Here is a 21,564-nt window from a genome sequence, read left to right on the forward strand (position 1 = left end):
AGGAAATAAATTTTAGTACATAAATTTGGTAAGGTAAAGATTTGTGATATAAAATTTGCTAAATAAAGTGGAGTTTAGTTTGGGCCTATCAATAATAATAATATTATTTTTGGAATTAAAGAATTAATTCGGGGCGGGACGTTACACGTATGATGCGGTTTGATTGTTTGAACCTATTTTCAATACAATACGCCACTTGATAAATATTTGAATCGACGATCTGACCGTTGGATCATCACCAAAATTTAATGCATTATAGAATGTAATATTTAAGGATAGCTGGAACTAACGGATCAGGAATCCGACATACGGATCTTCCTGAATTGGATTTCTAAGTTAGTAAAATTAATTGTTAACTGCCACCTAATCCTAGCAATGGGTGGAGATCCGACCGTCGGATCGCGTTGAAATTTTAATATGTTGTTCTAGAAGCATAATGTGGACTTTGGGAAGTTACAAATTCGAAATCCGATTTGCGGATCTTCCGGATCAAATTAATTGGAGTTGTGGAGACTACCTTTCATCGAAAGTTGACTTGTGGTCAATATGTCTTGAAACGTACTAAATAATAGAATTAGTACTACGGAAGACTAAGTGAAGTCTAGTGGGCGTACATTAGTTAGAGAGTGACTTGAATATATGTGATATGGTTATTACCTTAATTTCCTATATTAATATCATTTGTGAATATGAATTGGTCTTATAAATATGATTTCTATTGAAAATTGATTTTTATATATTTAGCCATAGACTTATGTCTAGTAAACATGATATGGCTTGTGTACTGATGATGATTGTGATATATGTGTGTTTAATTATCTTTATAGTAATGTGAATGGCAAGTCCGATAAATGTTGTGACAATGTGATCGTAGAATCCTATTAGTAGTATGTTCTTATTTACTTGTGTGACATATTAGGGATGGCCTTGAGAAGTTGATGGTGTAGATGACTACGTTGTAACTCATAGAGGTTAAGGTGTGGATAAGTTGTGTGTTGAAGTTACTGCACCATGTAACAATGTACATTGGTGGTCCTGCTTAGTATATCCGTATTGGGGGACCATACACATTCTAGGAGTGATCATGCTTAGTATATCCGCGTTGAGTGATCACTACCTACCTGATTATCTTGACCCTGCTTGGTTAATCCGCATTGGGGGGTTACAAATGGTCCTGCTTGGTTAATCCGCATTGGGGGACCTTACTATATATAGATTGCGCTTGGTTAATCCGCGTTGGGCGATCCTTATGGCTATGTATGCTTAGGAGTGATCATGCTTGGTTAATCCGCATTGGGTGATCACTTCCTAACAGCTGTAGGAGTGACTCTGCTTGGTTAATCTGCATTGGGGGTCATTGCCTATTTGGTTACTTTCTTAAGTGTGACCTTGCTTGGTTAAACTGCATTGGGGGGTCACTAGTGGTCATGCTTGGTATATCCGCGATGGGGGACCATACGTATTCTAGAGGTGATGATGATTAATTGTACTGGATACATTTGATTGGCAATCATATTTAGTCTGGTTCCGTTGAGTGGTCCGGAACCCGAGGTTGTTGGATTTTGTAGAGTGGTCTGGAATCCCATTATCTGGAGAAGTAGGCTTGGCCTAACGGTGCCACTCTAGCCTTAGTTTATATATATTTGCGACAATGGTTTCGAGAATCTTGTGAATTGAGTTAGAAAAGATGTTAGACGTCTGGATGACTCTTTCAGGATTTTCTACGATTCGATTATGATTTCTTCAAGTATGAATTTAGAAAATATGGGAATGATTGTTATTATTTTGATCAGATTAATTATTTAATGTGGCTAGAGAATGGTTTTATGCTTCGTCGGTTCTTAAATATGATGTATATTGTGAATGGCAATGTGATGAGACATAATGATTTATATGTTGGATGAAAGAGAAATCATGATTTTCATGGGGGTTTGTTATGTAGCCTGAGTCCAGGAATTTCATGCGGTCAGGTTATAATAAATGATGGAGGTATGCTATACTTTTCTGCTTGAATTGAATGTCATAAACATTTGATTTTGTGAGTGATGAACTACGAATGGCTTGATCCCTGTTTAGGGTACGTAGGCAGTCTAACGAGGAGGTTAGATGCAACCATAAAACTTACGAAAAATTATTACGTAGTTGGATCTTGAGTTATGCCTTGTACATATATTGGAGGCGAGATCTGTTAAATATACAGATGTTGGATGACGTCACACGTCAATCCTAGACATATGTTGGGTTCGAGGGGTGACAAAAGAGCCATAGGTCAAAATATAGTATGTTTTGACACGAAAATTGTCTTCAACCGAGGATTAGGCCAAATGGCTTATGGGCCCCACGGGCCCATAATTCATCCACCAAGCCAACAAGGTGGCCAAAATGAGTCAGCCAACCAGCCGGTTGGCACCAGCCGAAACCCATGCTAGTTGACGTCAAATTATTATTGGGTTTGATTTTTTTTTTTAGACAAAATTTGGAAAAAAAAATTTCTAATTTAATTCCTATAAATACCTAAGCCATTTTACACCATTTCTCACATCCTTTTCACCATTTCATACTATCTTAACTCATTTTATTTCAATTCTTCACTATTTTTTCACATTCTTTTCATTATATAAAGATAAGAAATCTGAAGGCTTATTCATTTAGCGACAAGTGTCACTCAAAATATGTCTGAAAGCCTTATTTTAATATGATAGTTTAATTCAATCAACTATATTAATTCAATTAAAATAAAAAATTATTAAGGGGCTAAAAATAGCCCATTCAGTTGAAGATAGGTTTTTTGTCAAATGGGCTATGTTTTGACCTATGACCCTTTGGCCCTCTTGGGTGGAGATGTTATAAAATATGGTCTGACACTGTTCATTAAAAAAAAAATAGTTTCTTGCAGGGCTATAGAGCAAAACATGGTCCTTTGGCCCCCTTTCGGTTGGAGAAAGGGGCTACGTTTAGCCCTCGTCCAGATTATAGTCTTGTAAGAAATTATTTTTTAATGAACAGTGTCAGACCATATCTATATACAATCTCCAACTGAAGGGGGCTATTTTTTAGCTTCCTCAATAATTTATTATTTTAAGTTTGTTATTTAATTTTATCAGTTAATTGAATTAAATTGTTATATTAAAATAAGGTTTCTGGACATATTTTGAGGTCCACTTGTCGCTAAATGTTGTTTTAAGTTTCATGCTATTAAATATTTTAATTTTACTTGCATGTTAGCAACTTAGACATTAAAATGAGGTAAAATAGTATGGAAGGGTGAAAAGGATGTGAGAAATTGTGTAGAAATGACTTAAGTATTTATAGGAAAAAATTAGAATTTTAAAAAAAATTTCTTAATTTCGTCTTAAAAAAAAGGCTACATAACGTCAGTTAGTAACACAGCTGAGCCCAACTTTCAAGATTGGTTGGCTAGCTATGTTTGCCCAGCCCTCTGACCATTTGGCTATATTTTGGCCTGGTGGGTCCCAAATTTTTTTGGCCCAGCCTTCCACTAGAGATGAGTTTTGTGCAAAACAGGCTATGTTTTGGCCTATAGCCCTTTGGCCGGCTCGGTTAGAGGTGACCTTAGATTTCTCTTCACTTGTTAGTGAGAGGTCTTAGATTCGATTATCGTCAAATGCGAATTTGAACCACATTATTGCTAGCCCATTGTGAGACTTAGCTCACCCCTACCCTATAGATAATATCGTTTGCTAAAAAAAAAAGCCGAACATTCCACTACACCAACAAATGAATTTCTTCAACATACGTAAACTCTTAGGGGTGTGATATCCACACACCCCTTTTTATTTCTCCCACACCTTTTTGGTTTTCGGCTGTCGGATCGGATGAATTGAATAAGATCAACGGACAAAAATTAACAAGGAGTGTGAGAAGTAAAAAGAGGTGTGTGGATAGCATACCTCAAACTCTTATCGTAGTCGTCAATAATAAAATCAATCAAAACATAAAAAACATGAAAAAAATAATGGAAATTTAGAATCTTTAGACTATTAAAAAGTATTCTATAAGTCAGCTGATTAAGATTATTTGTTTTAACACTTAAGATTTTGTTCAAATGACTCTCCTCTTAATTTATATGAGTATAGCATGGAATCTTTTATTATTTCTAAAAAAAGGTCTTGATTATTTACTGAATAAATGGTTTTGGGCTTGCCTTTCATCCATAAAAGACTCACAATTCTTTCAAGTGAGATTGTCCTTTATCTTGTCACGTGAGGCTCTAATTTGTTGGGATTCACTTGGGTGAGGGTTCTATTCAACCTAGGAAATATTCAATACTCTCATAAACGAGGCTTTATACAATGATAATGTTATTGTAGGGGTATATTTTTAATTGCTAACATGTAAGAGTTTGAATCACATAATCAACTCCTAACATATTAGGTAAATTGCCGCCAATTTGGCAGAGAGATTGAAGCTGCTAGCTGCGTTGCCCTTCTCTTTAAGACAACTGAATTCAAGTTTGTCTTTTTATATGACGTAGGTCTTTTAATATGATGTGATGTAGATCTTTTATATGACGTAAGTCATTTTGTAATATGCACATGGTCTAATAGTTTAGTGAATAGGCATCACGAACACATGTAAATCTCAATTTTTTTAAAAAAATTATATAAATATAGTATTAAAAATATGATAAAATTAAAATTTTTAATTTTACAATAGAAACTCAAATCCGTAACTAGAGAATAATGAGAGGCCCAACTCATCAAAGTGTACAGACATAAAAGGTAAAAGGAAAACGAAAAAAAAATTATAATTAAAAATTAAAAAAATAAAATAATAATGGAGTATCTTTTTCTCTCCGAAGTGAGAGTTTTTTCTCCTCACTGAGAATCCGCTGTTGTGCATGTCTTCGTGTGGGTGCGGGCAGGGGCGGATCCACAGTGGGGTCGTCGAGGTCGCACGACCCCTTGGAAACCATGGAAACAACCTTGAAGCTCCCATACGCGACCTCTTGGAGCTGGGGTCGTCGGGATCGAAGTCGCACGCCAAGTGTTCGACAAAACTCCTGAACGAAGCTCGGCACTGCAGGAAGAGGAAGAAGAAGCTGCGCGCTTCTTTTTTTTCAAAACATACGGGCAAAACGGCGTCGTTTTGGCCCAGGAATTTTTTTTAAATGACCTGGCCAAAACGGCGTCGTTTTGGGCCAGGCCGGAAAAAAAAAAAATTCCCACCGTGCCCCCCCATCCCAGCCTTTCCTACCCGACCCCTATACAATTAAAAGCCCCAATTTTTCATCCTTCAACCCTAACTCAATACCCCCAAATCCTCAATTCCTCTCTTCCCTTGCTGCTACTGCCCCCAAACCCTCAACGTGAACTCCATCTCCTCCCTTGATGCTCCTCTGCTGGCGGCTCCAACTCCATCTCCTCCCTTGGTTTTTATATTGTGATGTGAGTATTTATTTTGAATATTTTGTATATGTAGAATATATTTAATTAATTGAAATTCAATTCATATTTATTTTGTGAGTTTTTATTGTGAGTTTTTATTGATGGTTTGTTTATATTGATGATTTGTTTATATTGTGAGTTTTTATTGGTTTGTTTTTATTGATGGTTTGTTTATATTGTGATTTTTTATTTTCATTATTTTGTAGATGTAGAATGCAAGATGAGATATTTAATTTAATTGAAATCCAATTCATATTTATTTTGATTATGTTTATGGTTTGTTTATATTGTGTGAGTATTTATTTTGAATATTTTGTATATGTAGAATATATTTAATTTAATTGAAATTCAATTCATATTTATTTTGATTATATTGATGGTTTGTTTATATTGTGAGTTTTTATTTTCATTATTTTGTATATGTAGAAATTAGAATGCAAGATGAGATATTTAATTTAATTGAAAATCCAATTCATATTTATTTTGATTATGTTTATGGTTTGTTTATATTGTGAGTATTTATTTTGAATATTTTGTATATGTAGCAAGCATTATTATGGAACAGTTTTTTAAGAGAAAGTCATCATCGGGTTCGGGTAGTTCGAATAATGTTGATAGTTCAAATACTGTTGGTAGTTCAAGAACTCCAAGTTCAAGACAAAGTCAGTTAGATGATGTTTTGGGTAATCTTCAAGCGGATCCTGGATTAAGAACTCGAATAATAGATTATGACGCTAATATGAGAGATGAGGTCCGAAGATTATATCTACAAAAAGGACCTTGTCAACCTAGAGGTCATAATTTCCCAATAACTAATATGTCGGGAATTAATCGACGCTTCATTCCCCAATGGTTTGATGAGTTTGATTGGTTGGAGTATAGTGTATCTAAAGATGCGGCATTTTGTCTCTATTGCTATCTCTTTAAAACCAATTTTGAACAAGTGGGTAGTGAAGCTTTCACTGGAGATGGATTTAAGAATTGGAAGAAAGGGAGAGAAAGATTTAAGATGCATGTTGGCCCGGTTGGGAGTGTTCATAATAAGGCTAGAGAAGCTGCTACAAATTTGATGAATCAAGCTACACATATTGAAACGGCAGTGAGCAAACACTCTGACCAAACTCGTAAGGCTTATCGCACATGCTTGATTGCTTCAATCAAGTGCACTAAGTTTTTATTGCGACAAGGTCTTCCTTTTCGTGGCCATGATGAAAGTGCCACTTCAAGCAATAGGGGAAATTACTTGGAGTTATTGCAATTCCTTGCAGATAATAATGATAAAGTTAGAGAAGTTGTGATGGAAAATGCTCCGGGGAATCTCAAATTACTAGCTCCTTCCATTCAAAAAGAAATTGTGAATTCATGTGCCCTTGAAACACTTGATGCTATCATGGATGGTCTAAAAGATATATTCTTTTCAATATTGGTGGATGAAGCACGTGATGTGTCTGTGAAAGAGCAAATGGCTATGGTGTTGCGTTATGTGGATGACAACGGGCATGTAATTGAAAGATTTGTGGGTATCCAACATGTTACCGACACTACTTCAAGTTCACTAAAGGATGCTATTGACACATTGTTTTCTCGCTACGGTTTGAGCATTTCCAAGCTACGAGGACAAGGTTATGATGGTGCTAGCAATATGAGAGGTGAGTTGAATGACCTTAAAACAAAGATATTGAGAGAACAACCTTGTGCATATTATGTTCATTGCTTTGCTCATCAACTTCAACTAGCTCTTGTTGCCGTAGCAAAGAATAATATAGACATTGCTTCTTTTTTTGCAACGGCTAATAATGTGGTTAATCATGTTGGAGCATCTTGTAAGCGGCGTGATTCACTTAGAGGGCAACTTCAAGAAGAGCTTGTGATAGCTTTTGAAAATGATTGTCTTATAACGGGGCGAGGCTTAAATCAAGAAACAAGTCTCAAACGTGCCGGTGACACACAATGGAACTCACACTATGGTACCTTGATTAGCATCATTTCTATGTTGTCATCCGTGGTTCATGTGCTTCAAATGGTTATTGATAATAATCCCAATGAAAGTGCGGGTGAAGCAAATACGTTAATAAGAGTGATACTTACTTTTGAGTTTGTGTTTCACCTTTTCTTGATGAAAGTCATATTGGGACTCACAAATGATTTGTCACAAGCATTGCAAAGGAAAGATCAAGAAATTGTGAATGCAATGGCTTTAGTGAAATCATGCAAGGAAAAGCTATATTGGATGAGGAATAATGGGTTCGATGCATTGGTTGATGAAGTATCTTCTTTTGTGAAAAACATCATATTGATGTTCCTAACATGGAAGAGGCATTTATACTTCCAGGGAGGTCAATGCGTTATGCTCCAATAAAGACAAATCGTCATCATTATCGTGTGGAGTTCTTTATTTATGTTATTGATGAGCAAATTACGGAGTTAGAGGATCGCTTTAATGAGGTAAATACCGAGTTGCTTATTTGTATGGCATGTTTGAGTCCGAAAGATTCATTTGTAGCTTTTGATCAACCAAAGTTACTTCGTCTTGCTCAATTTTATCCTCAAGACTTTTCGGATGAAGATCGTTTGGCACTTGAAGATCAACTTGAGATTTATATTCATTATGTGTGTTCCAGTAGTGATTTCTCTCAATTGGAAGGGATTGGTGATCTTGCAAAAAAAATGGTGGAGACAAGGATGCATCAAGTATTCAATTATGTATATTTGCTCATTACATTGTCTTTAGTTTTACCAGTTGCAACTGCTTCAGTGGAGAGAGCATTTTCTGTCATGAATATTGTTAAGGGTCCACTTAGGAACAAAATGGGAGATCAATGGTTGAGTGATAGCTTGCTTGTTTATATTGAGAGAGATATTTTTGCTTGTATTGAAAATGAAGCTATAATGCTTCGTTTTCAAAATATGAAACCTCGTCGTGGACAATTATAGTTTGTAATATTGTTTCCATTATGAATTATGAATGAAAGTACTATGATTTCATTTTCAATATGTTTTTCCATCCTAAATTTTTATTTGAACTTTTACACTGCGACCCCTTGGGGTAAGATTCCTGGATCCGCCACTGGGTGCGGGTCTACGCTCTTCTATCCTTATTGGTGTTCGTCATCTGTGGTTGTGGATCTCAATTTTGGGCGTTTTCTCTGAGTGGGGTAGGTGTAGCTTTAATTTCTTCTTCGTTTTCTTCGATTGGGGTTTGTGTTTCTTCTGGGTGTGGTGGGGTTGGTATGGAGGAGAGTGGGCAGGGCATTTATTCCTCCCATTCTTTTATTTGGGGGTTAGGGTTGTATTGGTCATTCAGTTTGGGGGTTGTGGTTTTATTCCTCTGTACTTCCTTATTCGATGTGGAAAAGGTAGTCCGAGAAAATCGTGGGTTTATTGAGGATGGATAACCTATGGGTATAATTAGTTCTCAACGAATTGAATGCATGAATTGTATTTATGGGTCTATTGAGGGTTTGGTTGGCAGCTTTAAAGGATCGCAGTTCCTTTTGCCTCCAAGTGGTAGGTACGTTCAAGTATATGCTTTTATTGCAAATTTTATTGTGCTTCCATTGGTTTTTAAAGGAGAATTGCGACTGGTTAAAGGTATGAGACTGTTACTTGCTGGTTTTCCAAAGGTTTTTTCTGTGCATATTAAGTACTCTGCGATATCACCGGGGCTTTCGAAAGAGATGAGTTAGATAATTATGGAGAATCAGGGTGTGGATGAGCTTGTAGTTCATCTGGATCGTTTGCTGGATTTGTCAGCTATAGAGCTTTGTGTTAAAATGGTTGGTATGGCTCTGGCACACAGAACGCTGAATAGATAAAGCATTAGAAACATTCTCAACACGGTTTGGAAGGATATGGGTGAAGTGGGAATTAAATGGGTTCGAGAGAACTTGTTTATTATTTCGGTGTAGGATCAAAGTATGGCGAACAAAATCCTTGAGCAGGTGCCTTGGGCAGTCATAAAGAAGAATTTTGTAGTGAAGACATGGCCCCCAGACCTTGCTTTGGAGGAAGTCGACATGAAGACTGTTCCTTTTTGGGTTCAAATCTGTGGTGTCTCGTTATGTTTGGTTACCAAGGAGAATGTTACTTGCCTTACTAGGAATGCTGGAGCTTTTTTGGAGATGGAGGATCTAGCCAAAGCTCGTGGCTTCTTAAGGGTTAAAGTATTAGTAAATACGGAGAACCCGCTAGTTATTGGATGTTGGCTGAAAAGGGCGATGAACCGTGAAACTTGGGTAGAGTTCAGATACAAGAGGCTCCAAGACTTTTGCTATCATTGTAGGCGTATTGGTCATGTTAATACGGAGTGTTCTTTTGCAGTGAACTTGGGAGGGGCAGATAGTTATGGAGATTGGATAAAAGCTCCCCTAGTGCTTGATTTTGTGGAGCCCATGCGTCCGATGCGTGTGAGAGCAGGTGAAAGGAGGAAGGTTGGAATGGTACGGGGAAATGATAGTCCCATGTCGATGATGCAACGTCTGAACCACAGTGAGGCTCAACATGAGAATGAAGCAACTGGGGTTATTGTCAGTGAGGGGGAACACAGTTCTCGAATTCGTGACAAGAAGAAATGGCACAGATTACAGCGCCAAAACTTTCCTTCTAGTCAATTTCAGGTGGTAGTGCCTCAAATCAGTCGTCAGATCAGGTGGGATTGTGGAGGTGGGGGTTTCCCGCAAGATTTTAATCAGGCGGTATTTCAGGGTGGAGAAGGAAGACAATCAGTTCAGATTCGGGAGGTCAGTGAGGAATTTTCTGCTCATTTACCAGGTGTTATTTTAGAGGGGTTTAGAGGGAATGAGGTTAGTAACTCAAGGATGATTCCAAGCCTTATGCTTAAAGAGGCTGGTGGTTTCAAGAGAGGAGTGGAGTCTCCGAGTATGGACTTAATCCCATCCCCGAAAAAAAAGACTAGGGGAAATGACAAGGCTGAGGATAGAAAAGGTAAGATGGTGGAATTGGTGCGGGGTATGAGCATTACAGAAAGATGTCTCAGGGTTGATAGGGTTATTTATGATGACGAGAAGTTACACGAAGTTCCTATAGAAGTCCGTGATATGAGAGATCTTGTGGAGGCAGTCTCAGCAGAGGAAGAGAGTAGTGTCTTGGATAAGTGTGCGGGCAACCTGGCTCGGGATGGTGGCGGCTGGCCCTCAACAGCCGCAAGATCGCCATGATTTTGGTGTTTTGGAACTGCCGTGGTCTAGGGTCAGACACGGCAGTAAGGGCCCTTCATGGTCTTATCCGAAATAAGCGACCCTCTATGATCTTTTTATCTGAAACTAAAATGAAAGATCAAAGATTAAATGGGGTTAGGCAACGTATGGGTTTCTTGAATGGTTTCAATGTTTCTGCGATTGGAAGGGCATGTGGTCTAAGTTTGTGGTGGGATGATTCTGTGGAGGTGCAAATTCTGTTTTCGTCTAAGCATATTATTGATGTTATCTCGCGAAATGTTGGAGACCATAGTTGGGTCCGGATCACTAGGGTTTATGGAACTTCGTACAGGGAGGAAAAAGCTGCTTTTTGGGAATGGATGACGAAGTTTTTTACGCCATCTGATATTCCGTGGCTGTGTGCCGGGGACTAGGGCTGGAAAAAATCCCAAAAATCCCAAACCAAACCAAAAAAATCCCGATCCCAAACCAAAATTCCCAAAATTTTCGGGATGTAATCCCAAACCAAACCGAAAGTTTCGGTATGGGATTCAGTATTGCATTTCATTTTTTCGGTATTCCCATACCGAACCGAAAAAAAAAATTATATATATAATTTTTTAATTATAAGAGAATTATTTCAACCGTTCATTGTTTTGGATTTAATCTGTGTCGTTGATTTGTTTTTAGGTCAGATCACATTTCACTTTTGTAGTTCCTCCGTTCATTTGTTTCGAAGCGCAGCCCCTGAGCCTCCGGCCCTCACCAACGTCGTCCCTCACCAACGTCATCTCATTCTCCGTCTTCGCTGTCATCGTCGTCGTCTTCGTGGATTCATTTGTGTTCGGTTCTGTTATTCGTGTCCTCTTCCTCACCAGCTCATTGTTCTTCCTTTGATCGGTGAGTCTCTCTCTCTCTCTCTCTAAAGTTTTGTTTTCGGTAATTTCCTCTCTTAGATCCCGATCTCGGGAAGCTTCAAGTTCATGTTTTTAGTACCAATTTTAGCTCAGTTCCACTGTTTTAATGGCGTTTTCGCTTCGATCCCTTCTTTCGGGTCACCTTCTTCATTCGCATTTTGGTCCTCCTTGTAAATTGTTACTCTTTCAGTTGCTTAAAAAATTGTGGGTTCGATGTATTGGGCAAGCTGCATTGGTTGTTTCTTTTGCGCATCGATTTGCTTCTGGAAGATTTGTGTTGTTTTGGTCTCATGGTTCTAGTAAAGTTAGGATCTTTATGTTTTAATATTGTAAGTGTTTGAATTTTGTATATTAAGCTGCCATTGAGCAACAATGCTGTGGTTTAATGAGTCAAAGATTGATAAACCCGAATTGATGTTAATTTTTACTAATCTTCTCAACAGATAGATGGATTGAAGTGTTTTGGATATTCAAAGTCAATTAATTAAGCTGCAAAGCTATTGCGTTTATCTACAGTTTAACTTTAATCATTGTTGATAATTTGCTTTGACTTGGCCCTTCGAGTGCATGCTTATGTAGAATATCCAGAATTTTGAAGCGGTCTAATTTGGTTTTCGTCTACTGCCAGACCCTTTCTTTTATATGAAAGGTTCAAACTTTGAGATGTTTTTATTGGCCTAACATTTTCATTCATTTATACACTGATATTTTTTGTATAGCTGATGCTTCCTTAATCTAACCATTACTAATTGTACTCATTGTTTCATTTTCAGGGTTCGTCTTAAGTCACCTTGGTCCCGCAGGAAAAGAAAACATGCTCTTTCAGCTCAGCAATGGAGGCTTTTCTTTACACCAGATGGCAAGCTTCGTGATGGTGGAGTTAAGTTGGTGAAGAAAGTTCGCAGTGGAGTGAGTTTCTGTCACTTTCGTGTTATATTTGCTATCAAAATGTCGTAACATCTATTCATGGTTCCAACTTCCATCATTGACATTTTCATCTTAAAATTTCGTGAATGCAGGGTGTTGATCCAAGTTTTTCAACTACTATTTTGGGATTCCCGATTTGTCCCGAAATCCTGAAACTAATTCGGGATTCCCGAAAATTGGGATTCCCGAAAATTTGGTTTGGGATCGGTATTGAAATTGGGATTCCCGAAAATTTCGGTTTGGGAATCGGGACAAGGGTTTCGGTATGGGAACCCATACCGAACCACCCCTACCGGGGACTTCAATGAGTTTCTTTGGGATCATGAAAAGTCAGGGGGTGTGGAGGTCTTATACAATAGGCCAAGGTATCTGGAGGAATTTATTTATGCTACTAATATGTGGGATTTGGATTTTAATGGTCATGCTTTCACTTGGCGTGGTATGCGCCATGGAGATTTGGTGGAGGAACGGATTGATAGGGCTCTGATCAACGGGTTATGGCAGTATATGTGGCCTAATTCCATGGTTACGCATGGGACGATTTTGGGGTCTAATCATTGTCCTATTATTATTCAATCTGATTCGGGGAGTGTGCGGGGACGCAGGGCGTTCAAATTTGAGGCATTCTGGGCTAAGGAGGAGGAGTGTAATCAGTTTGTGAGCTCTTGCTGGAATCGGCCAGAACCTGGTGAGATCTTGGTGAGGTGGACGAAGAAAATTAACGATTGTAAATCCAGTCTTATACGGTGGAACCGTAATAAATTCAAGAAGAGGGGTCATCAGATTCAGGAACTTCTTCACCAGTTGCAGGAGCTTTAAATAGATTGGCGCTCTAATATTGAAGATATTAAGCAGAAATCTCGGTTTGTTGATGATCTGTGGGCTCAAGAGGAAAGTTACTGGATGCAGCGATCTAGAGTTAAGTGGCTTCGCGATGAGGATGCTAACACCAAATTCTTTCATAATTCAACTTTGCATCGAAGACGGCGAAACCAGATTATCAAAATAAATGATGAGCTTGGGAATTGGGTGGAGCAACCTTGTCGTGTTCGAAAGTTGGTGGAAGATCATTTTATGCAAACTTTTACATCAGGATAAGCTAGGAATTGGGGATCAATGTTGGGCTGTATTAGCCCGTATGTGACTGGGGATATGAATCAGGAGCTATTAATGCCGGTTACTAAGGATGAAATTAAGGCCGCGGTTTTCAAAATGGGCGGTCTAAAGCTCCTGGACCGGATGGATTTCAAGGTATATTTTATCAATCTTATTGGGATCATGTTTATAGGGGATGTTAGTGCTTTGGTGAGGGAGTTGATGCAGGGCACGAGTAGTCCGTCTACTCTTAATTCTACTCATATTGTCTTGATCCCCAAGGTTCCTCACGCGGAGTCGGTTTCGCAGTTCCGGCCTAGTAGTCTTTGTAATTACTCCTACAAAGTGTTGTTAAAGGTTTTGGTGAACCGTTTGAAGGTTATTTTACCAAAGATCATCTCTCCCTCCCAAAATGCTTTTGTGGCGGGGCGACAAATTCAAGATAATATTGGGATTGCTCATGAAATGTTCCACTTTTTTGAAATGGAGGACATCGAAATGTAAGTTTGAAATGGGTATTAAATTGGATATGCAGAAAGCCTATGATAGGGTGGAATGAGATTTTCTCGATGCGGTTATGAAGAGAATGGGTTTCTGTAGTATGTGGAGAAAGCTTGTTATGGGATGTGTTTCTTCTGTTAAATTTGTGGTCCTTATCAATGGGCAGCCAGGTGACAAGTTTGCTCCTTCTAGGGGTCTCAGGCAGGGAGACCCATTATCTCTGTATATGTTTATTTTACTTGGGGAGGTTCTTTCGAGCATGATTCATGAAGCGGTTGATGATAAAAGGTTGGAAGGAATGCGGCTCGGTGTCTCGGGGCCTATCATTTCTTACATGTTTTTTGCGGACAATACTCTTCTTTTTCTGAGAGCAGATGTAAATAATTGCTTATGTGAAAGGGAGAAGTGTGGCCTTGCTTATGTGAAGGGGAGAATCTTGGGAAAGCTCCAAGGGTGGAAACAGAGTGCTTTGTCGCGGGTGGGAAGAGAAGTTTTGATTAAGGCTGTGGTCCAAGCTATTCCTGCTTATCCTATGAGCATTTTTAAATTTCCTGCTGTTGTTTGATAGGAATTGGATGCCATGGTTGCGAGGTTTTGGTGGGTAAGCCACGGGGAAGACCGAAAGATTCACTGGGTGTCCAATGAGGTCTTTGGCCTTTCTTAGGATATGGGTGGCATGGGTTTCAGGAATTTTCAAGATTTTAATGATGCATTACTAGCTAAGCAGTGATGTAGGTTAATTACGGAGCCGAATTTGTTGTGGGCTCGGGTTATTAAGGCCCAGTACTTCCCGCATTGTTCTTTTTGGGAGGTTAAAAAAAGAGCAAGGGCGTCGTGGGCTTGGTCCAGTCTTCTCTCGGGCAGGGAGCTTCTTGCCAACGGTTCCCATTGGCAGATTATGGGTGGGGAAGATGTGAGGGCTTAGGTGGACAGGTGGCTGCCATTATTACAGTCGCGGCACCCTATGCCGCTTGGTGTGGTTGAAGTTACAAAAAATTTACGAGTTAGCTCCCTCATTGACTCTTCTTCCCGGCAATGGGATATTGATTTTTTGAGACCGCTTCTCTCTATGGTGAATCAAAGGGCTATTCAAGAAACACTTATTGGAGACTCGAGGAGGAAATACCGACTTGTTTGGGCTGCTAGCTGGAATGGTAAATATTCTGTTAAATCGGGTTATAGGTGGCTTCAAATTCAATCTTTAGATGTCAGGGATCATCGTCTGCCTGTAGTTCATTCGATTCCAAAAAAATTGTGGGCTATTATTTGGAAGTTGGAGGTGCCTCCAAAAATTCGGCCACTACTACAAAAGGGCATATTACTGGCGTTTTAAAACCGACAATAAACACTAGTTAACGTCGGATATTTGGTAAAAATCCGACATTAAATAAAGCAATGTCGGATTGAGGAACCGACACCAATACTACCGTCACAAAAGGGCAATGACGTCGCTTATTCCCCTTAATCCGACACCAAGAAGTAAAGTATTATAAAAAAAATAAACAATAGCGTCGCTTAAAAGCGACATAATATCTGACGTCACTTTTAAGCGACATTAACATTTGACATGATGGCGCTTAAAAGCGACGCTAAGTAAAAATTAAAAATTAAAAAATCACACCTACTGTCAGTCTAAACCGACGTTAAGTAAAAATTAAAAATTAAAAAATCACGTCCACTGTCGGTTTAAACCGACATCATCTGAGTTAAAAAAATTAAATAGTCCCGCTACTGTCGTTCATAAGCGACACCAAATATATTAATAATAAAAAATATATTTTCCCGTTTTTAATTAATAATAATTAAAAATTATATAAAAATAAATCTCACCATATGTCAATGAAAAAACAAACAGTTTTAAGCAAACTTCATATTAAAAATAAAATTTCTACCAAATATATATTAAATTTAAAATTAATTACAATTCCTAAAAATGTACAACCCATAAAAATTCTTCCCGAACCTTTGCAAAAGGTTTTGAACCGATTGTATGGTTCATAGTTTACAACCCATAAAAATTATTCCCGAAGTTTTTCTGCAATCTCCTGAAAAATAAAAAAAAATTATTAGACAAATTTCAAGGTTTAATAAAATAAATCATGAAACATTTACCTTTGTTTTTTCTTTATTTCAGTATGCCTCCATTGGGATATTTCTATAATCTCTAATCTCTGCCGCTACATGTTTCGAAAAAGCACTAGAATTATCACTAATGCATTTTCCAGACGAATCAAACGAACAAGGTTGTTCTTTCCAATTCGAAATTGAGGGTCATCATCTTCATTGAGTTGATCCTTGTAAATACAGAAAAAACAATTAAAAACAAAGAAACAAAAATAAATTTTCAATTTAAGCATGAAACCAGTTAGAATACAAAACTAAAACTAAAATTAATAATCATAATAATTTAAAAATGAACCACCTTCGAGCTCTTCCTCTTCAAATTGGAGTTCCTCATAATGTTGATCTTCAAAATGGTGATCCATAGAAAATTGGGAAGGATAAGAGGAAAACAGAAAAGGAGGAAGAAATGGATGTAAGGATGAAATGGGGAAGGAGAAGAAGAAAGACTTAAATTGGGGGAGAAAAGAAGCACGGATGAATGGGTAAGAGAGGGGTTTAAATATGGGTACTTGAGGGGTTTAAATATAGGTACTTAGTTGGCGTCGGTTTAAATCGACATTAATTGACTGACGTCGGATTAAATGTACATGAACCGACGCCAACCTGACACACTTTATATGGTGTCGCTTTTAACCGATGCTAACCTGACACACTTTACATGGCGTCGCGTTAAACCGACGCTAACCTGACACACTTTACATGGCGTCGCTTTTAACCGACGCCAACCTGACAACTTTCTGACACTCTTTATTGAAAATACTACGTCAGTTTAAATTAATGTTGGTGTCGGTCTTAACCGACACCAACTTCTGACACACTTTTTAAAATTCATGTAGTGTCGGTTTAATGAAACTTGCGTCGAATTAAAAGATGATAACGTCGGTTAAAACCGACACTAAGTCTGAGAATACATTTCCAGCGAAAAATTTCCCACCTAATATTTCAAATTATCCATCTATTTCCCGCCTAATGTTTATCCATCCGTTTCAAATTATCTCATATAACATTTTAAGATTTTAATAAATAAAATTTAACTTAAATAAAAAACGTAATAAAAAACATAAATATAATTTTATTATAAAATATCATCACATACTAATTGAAACATAGTCCAATTAATACTTAAAATTTATAAAATAATTAATATTGGTTTTAAATTGAAATCGAATTCATTCATTGTATTCATATAGAGTCAAGGAGTGTAGATGTCAAAAGTCATCAAAATCGGAGTTAGATAACGAGTCTTTTTTTTTTTTGGGTATCTCATATAACATTTTAATGATTCTATTGTGTTAATAAATCTATCATTTTGATGGGATACGCATCCTACGAAACTAATTTCCACAATCCAACCGTCAAACTTTTTTGTATATGCTTCGAGATCGCATATGCCAAAAATCGCAAAAAACAAACATTCAGAGATCAAGTAAAGGGACAAAACTTTCCGACGGTTATAAAACGAAAAATCACGATTTAACGGTTCTTTGAACTCCGCTTTTGATTATTTTTTATAGCTACACTCCTTGATCCTATATGAATACAATGAACTAATTTGATCGTCATTTTAAAATATTTATACTTTCATTAACGGTTCTTAGCATTTCACTAACACTTAAAGTTTATTTATACTTTCATTAAGTATAACATAAGATTTTGTGGTATCCACTAGTGTAAATATTTTAAATTGAAGATTGAATTCATTCATTGTATTCATATAGGGTCAATGAGTGTAGCTGTAAAAAAACATCAAAATCAGAGTTAAAATAACCGTTAAATCGTGATTTTTCGTTGATAACCGTCGAAAAGTTTTGTCCCGTTACTTGATCTTTGAATGTTTGTTTTTTGTAATTTTTGGCGTATGCAATCTCGAAGTATATACAAACATGTTTGACGGTTGGATTGTTGAAACTAGTTTCGTAGAATGCGAATCTCATCAAAAAAATAGATTCACTAACACTACGAGCTTATTCATACTTTCATTAAGTATAACATAAGATTTTGTGGTATCCACTAGTGTAAATATTTTAAGTTGAAGATCGAGTTCATTCTTTGTATTCATATAGGGTCAAGGAGTGTAGCTGTAAAAAATCATCAAAATCGGAGTTAAAATAACCGTTAAATCGTGATTTTTCGTTGATAACCGTCTAAACGTTTTGTCTCGTTACTTGATCTCTGAATGTTTGTTTTTTGCAATTTTTGGCCTATGCGATCTCGAAGTATATACAAACATGTTTGACGGTTGGATTGTTGAAACTAGTTTCGTAGAATGCGTATCCCATCAAAAGAATAGATTCACTAACACTTAAGAGTTTATTCATACTTTATTAAGTATAACATAAGATTTATTGGTATCCACTAGTGTAAATATTTGAAATTGAAGATCGAGTTCATTCATTATATTCATATAGGGTCAAGGAGTATAGCTGTAAAAAATCATCAAAATCGGAGTTAAAATAACCATTAAATAGTGATTTTTCGTTGATAACCGTCGAAAAGTTTTATTCCGTTACTTGATCTCTGAATGTTTGTTTTTTGCAAATTTTGGCCTATGCAATCTCGAAGTATATACAAACATGTTTGACGGTTGGATCGTTGAAACTAGTTTTGTAGAATGTGTATCCCATCAAAACAATAGATTCACTATCCCTTAAGAGTTTATTCATACTTTCATTAAGTATAACATAAGATTTATTGGTATCCACTAGTATAAATATTTGAAATTGAAGATCGAGTTCATTCATTGTATTCATATAGCGTTAAGGAGTGTAGCTGTAAAAAATCATTAAAATCGGAGTTAAAATAACCGTTAAATCATGATTTTTCTTTGATAACCGTCAAAAAGTTTTGTCCCGATACTTGATCTCTGAATGTTTGTTTTTTGTGATTTTTTGCTGATGCGATCTCGAAGCGTATATAAGCAAGTTTGACGATTGGATCGTTGAAATCAATTTCGTAGGATTCGTATCCCATCAAGTTCAATGGTGTGTGTATATATATATTTATTAAGTAGATTTAAATTTATTTATTTTGTACGTATAACACTTAAGAAATTGAATGGTTTGTATATTCAAGCCAATCCATTGGTCACCAATTTTTAATATTTAATTTAATATATATATAATTATAGTTTTTAAGGGTATAAAATTGTTAAATTAATATATATAATTATTATAGTATTTTTTTAGGGTTCTAAAATTATAAAATTTATTAAATTATTAAATTAATATATATAATTAGTGTCGCCTATAAGCGACACAAATACTTTATGTCGCTTAAAAACGACACTGTTTTGTTTAAAGCGACGCCAGTATTTAAAATTATTAAAATATATGTCGGTTATAAGCGACATTAAATGTCTACGTCGGTTTAAAAGTGACGTAGACATTTTATGACGCTTATAAGCGACAGTAAATCCGACGTCATGTTCCATTAGTGTCGCAACTGTCTTATGCGCCACTACATTATATTAAACCGACACCATCCACTGACACTATAAGTCCCTTTTGTAGTAGTGGGCATTTCTTATGGTTATCGTTGCATCTTGGCTTGCCTATTTGTGTGGCTCTTTTTAAAAGGAGATTATCCCCTTCACCTTCCTATCCCCTTTGTCGGTGTGCTGATGAATCTGTGGAGCATGTCTTTCTTCGCTGTCCTTGGGTGGAGGCTGTTTGGTATGGTGGTGCTCTTAATTATAAAGTTGACACAGCCGGTATCGATTCGTGGACTATGTGGTTGCAAGCTGTGTTGTCTTCTAAACTGGGATCTTCAGCTGAGAGAATGTGGTTCCAATCTTATGTAGCTTTTACTTGCTGGTTCATTTGGAAAGCTTGATGTGATTATTTGTTTAATCATGTATCTATCAACCCCTTTAAGGTTGTTTTTGCTCTGTCGACAACTTTCGGGAATTTTTTGCATGTTGTATCGAATCTTGGTGTTGCTCGACCGGTGATGGGTCTTCAGGAGGCCGATAGTGTCAGGTGGTGTCCTTCTTCTTCTCATTTTGTTAAGATAAATGTGGATGCTAGCTGGTCTAAGTGTTCTCGGATGGGTTTTGCGGGGGTGGTTGCTAGACAGGAAAACAGGCTTTTTAAGGCAGCGGTGAGGTCCTCTCTTTTGGCTCCGTCTTCTTTAGTGGCTGAGTCAATTGCGATTCTTAGAGGATGTGAATTGGGTGCCTCGTTGGGTTTCAGCTCTGTTATCATTGAATTTGATTCTCTTCAGGCTATTTCTTGTTTAAATGGTTCTCTTGAAAATGGCAATTGGGAGGCTTTCCCCATTTTGGCTAGGGCTCATAGGTTGGGTGAGGCTTTCTAGAACTGTCGTTGGTCTTGGGTGCCAAGATCAGCCAATATGGCAGCAGATGTTATTGCGTCAGCTGGTTTTACAGAGATGTGTGATTTTGTGTGGGTTGACAGACCCCCATCTTCGTTAGTTCATGTTTATAGTGATGGTCTCCCATGTCTTCATTAGCTAGTTGTGGTGGGTTTAGGGTAACACTTCTACTTAGTTCAAGTGTTTATGGTTTGTATCCCTGCTCACTGCCTTGCTTTGTGTTTAGTTTCATTAGGTTTGCCTCGGTGTAGGATTTCTTGCTTATGTTTGGCTTCTTAGCCCTGTGATGTTTTTTCTCCTAGTTCTCAAAAAAAAAAAAAAAAGGTAAAAGGAAAACTTTTCTGGTTCTTTTACTTTTACAACGGCAAAGAGAGGGATCGGTTGAAATCAAACACACACTATATAACTAATTAACTCCTCTCATCAAAGTGTGGGTCCTACCTTCTTATTAGTGGGTTTTTTTTCATGGTAAGTTATAGCATAATCTTGAACCTTGAATTAGCTTGAAAATGCTTTGAACGGCTCATAATAAAAGGAGGGAACAAGACTGAAGGGGAGAAAATTAGAATACTTATAATAGGTAACATATGATTTTTTTTAATCCCGTTATTGTATATTTATAGTAATTTAAGAATGGGTGACTTTGGATTCCGTCCCTATTTATCAACATTCTTTAATTGAAACCTTATTGGTTTTCGATTTTTTATTAAAATCCTTGAAATTAATGCAATAATACATTCCTACGTATGTTATTATAATATTTGGTTTATTATATTAACACCCTAATACCCCCTAATACCCTCAAACTCCACATTCTCAACATACACATTACATTTTCTACATACACCCCACATTTTCTATACTTCCAACATTCTTCAATCTTATAATACTCATTTGTTTCTAAAATCTCTCATTGTTCAAAGTTTTCCGCGTTAGCACCCTTCCCATTAAGAAAAATTTGGAAGTTCCTAGCAGTAAATCCTTCTTTTTATCAACCACAATCACCTGTTGCTCCTCACTTGTGAAGGCCTGTTCCGCAGAGAACTGGGAAACCATGTCCTCCATTGCTCCTTCCAGAATCTCTAAACTCCACTTGGTTGTTTT

General features: G+C 37.1%; 1 protein-coding gene and 1 long non-coding RNA gene across 2 annotated transcripts; both read left to right on the plus strand.

The window, feature by feature from the left end:
- The first annotated feature begins 5,964 nt into the window (after nucleotides 1-5,964).
- Nucleotides 5,965-7,767, plus strand: LOC139197843 (uncharacterized). The gene has a single exon (XM_070825838.1). The coding sequence runs from the start codon at nucleotides 5,965-5,967 to the stop codon at nucleotides 7,765-7,767; it is 1,803 nt and encodes a 600-aa protein (XP_070681939.1).
- A 3,485-nt stretch (nucleotides 7,768-11,252) lies between these two features.
- Nucleotides 11,253-15,276, plus strand: LOC114826186 (uncharacterized). Its single transcript, XR_003775095.2, has 3 exons — nucleotides 11,253-11,464; nucleotides 12,255-12,390; nucleotides 12,501-15,276. It is a non-coding gene; the product is annotated as an uncharacterized lncRNA (long non-coding RNA).
- Nucleotides 15,277-21,564: the final 6,288 nt, after the last annotated feature.

This window comes from Malus domestica, chromosome 07, assembly GCF_042453785.1.
Source record: "Malus domestica chromosome 07, GDT2T_hap1".
Classification (NCBI taxonomy): Eukaryota; Viridiplantae; Streptophyta; class Magnoliopsida; order Rosales; family Rosaceae; genus Malus; species Malus domestica.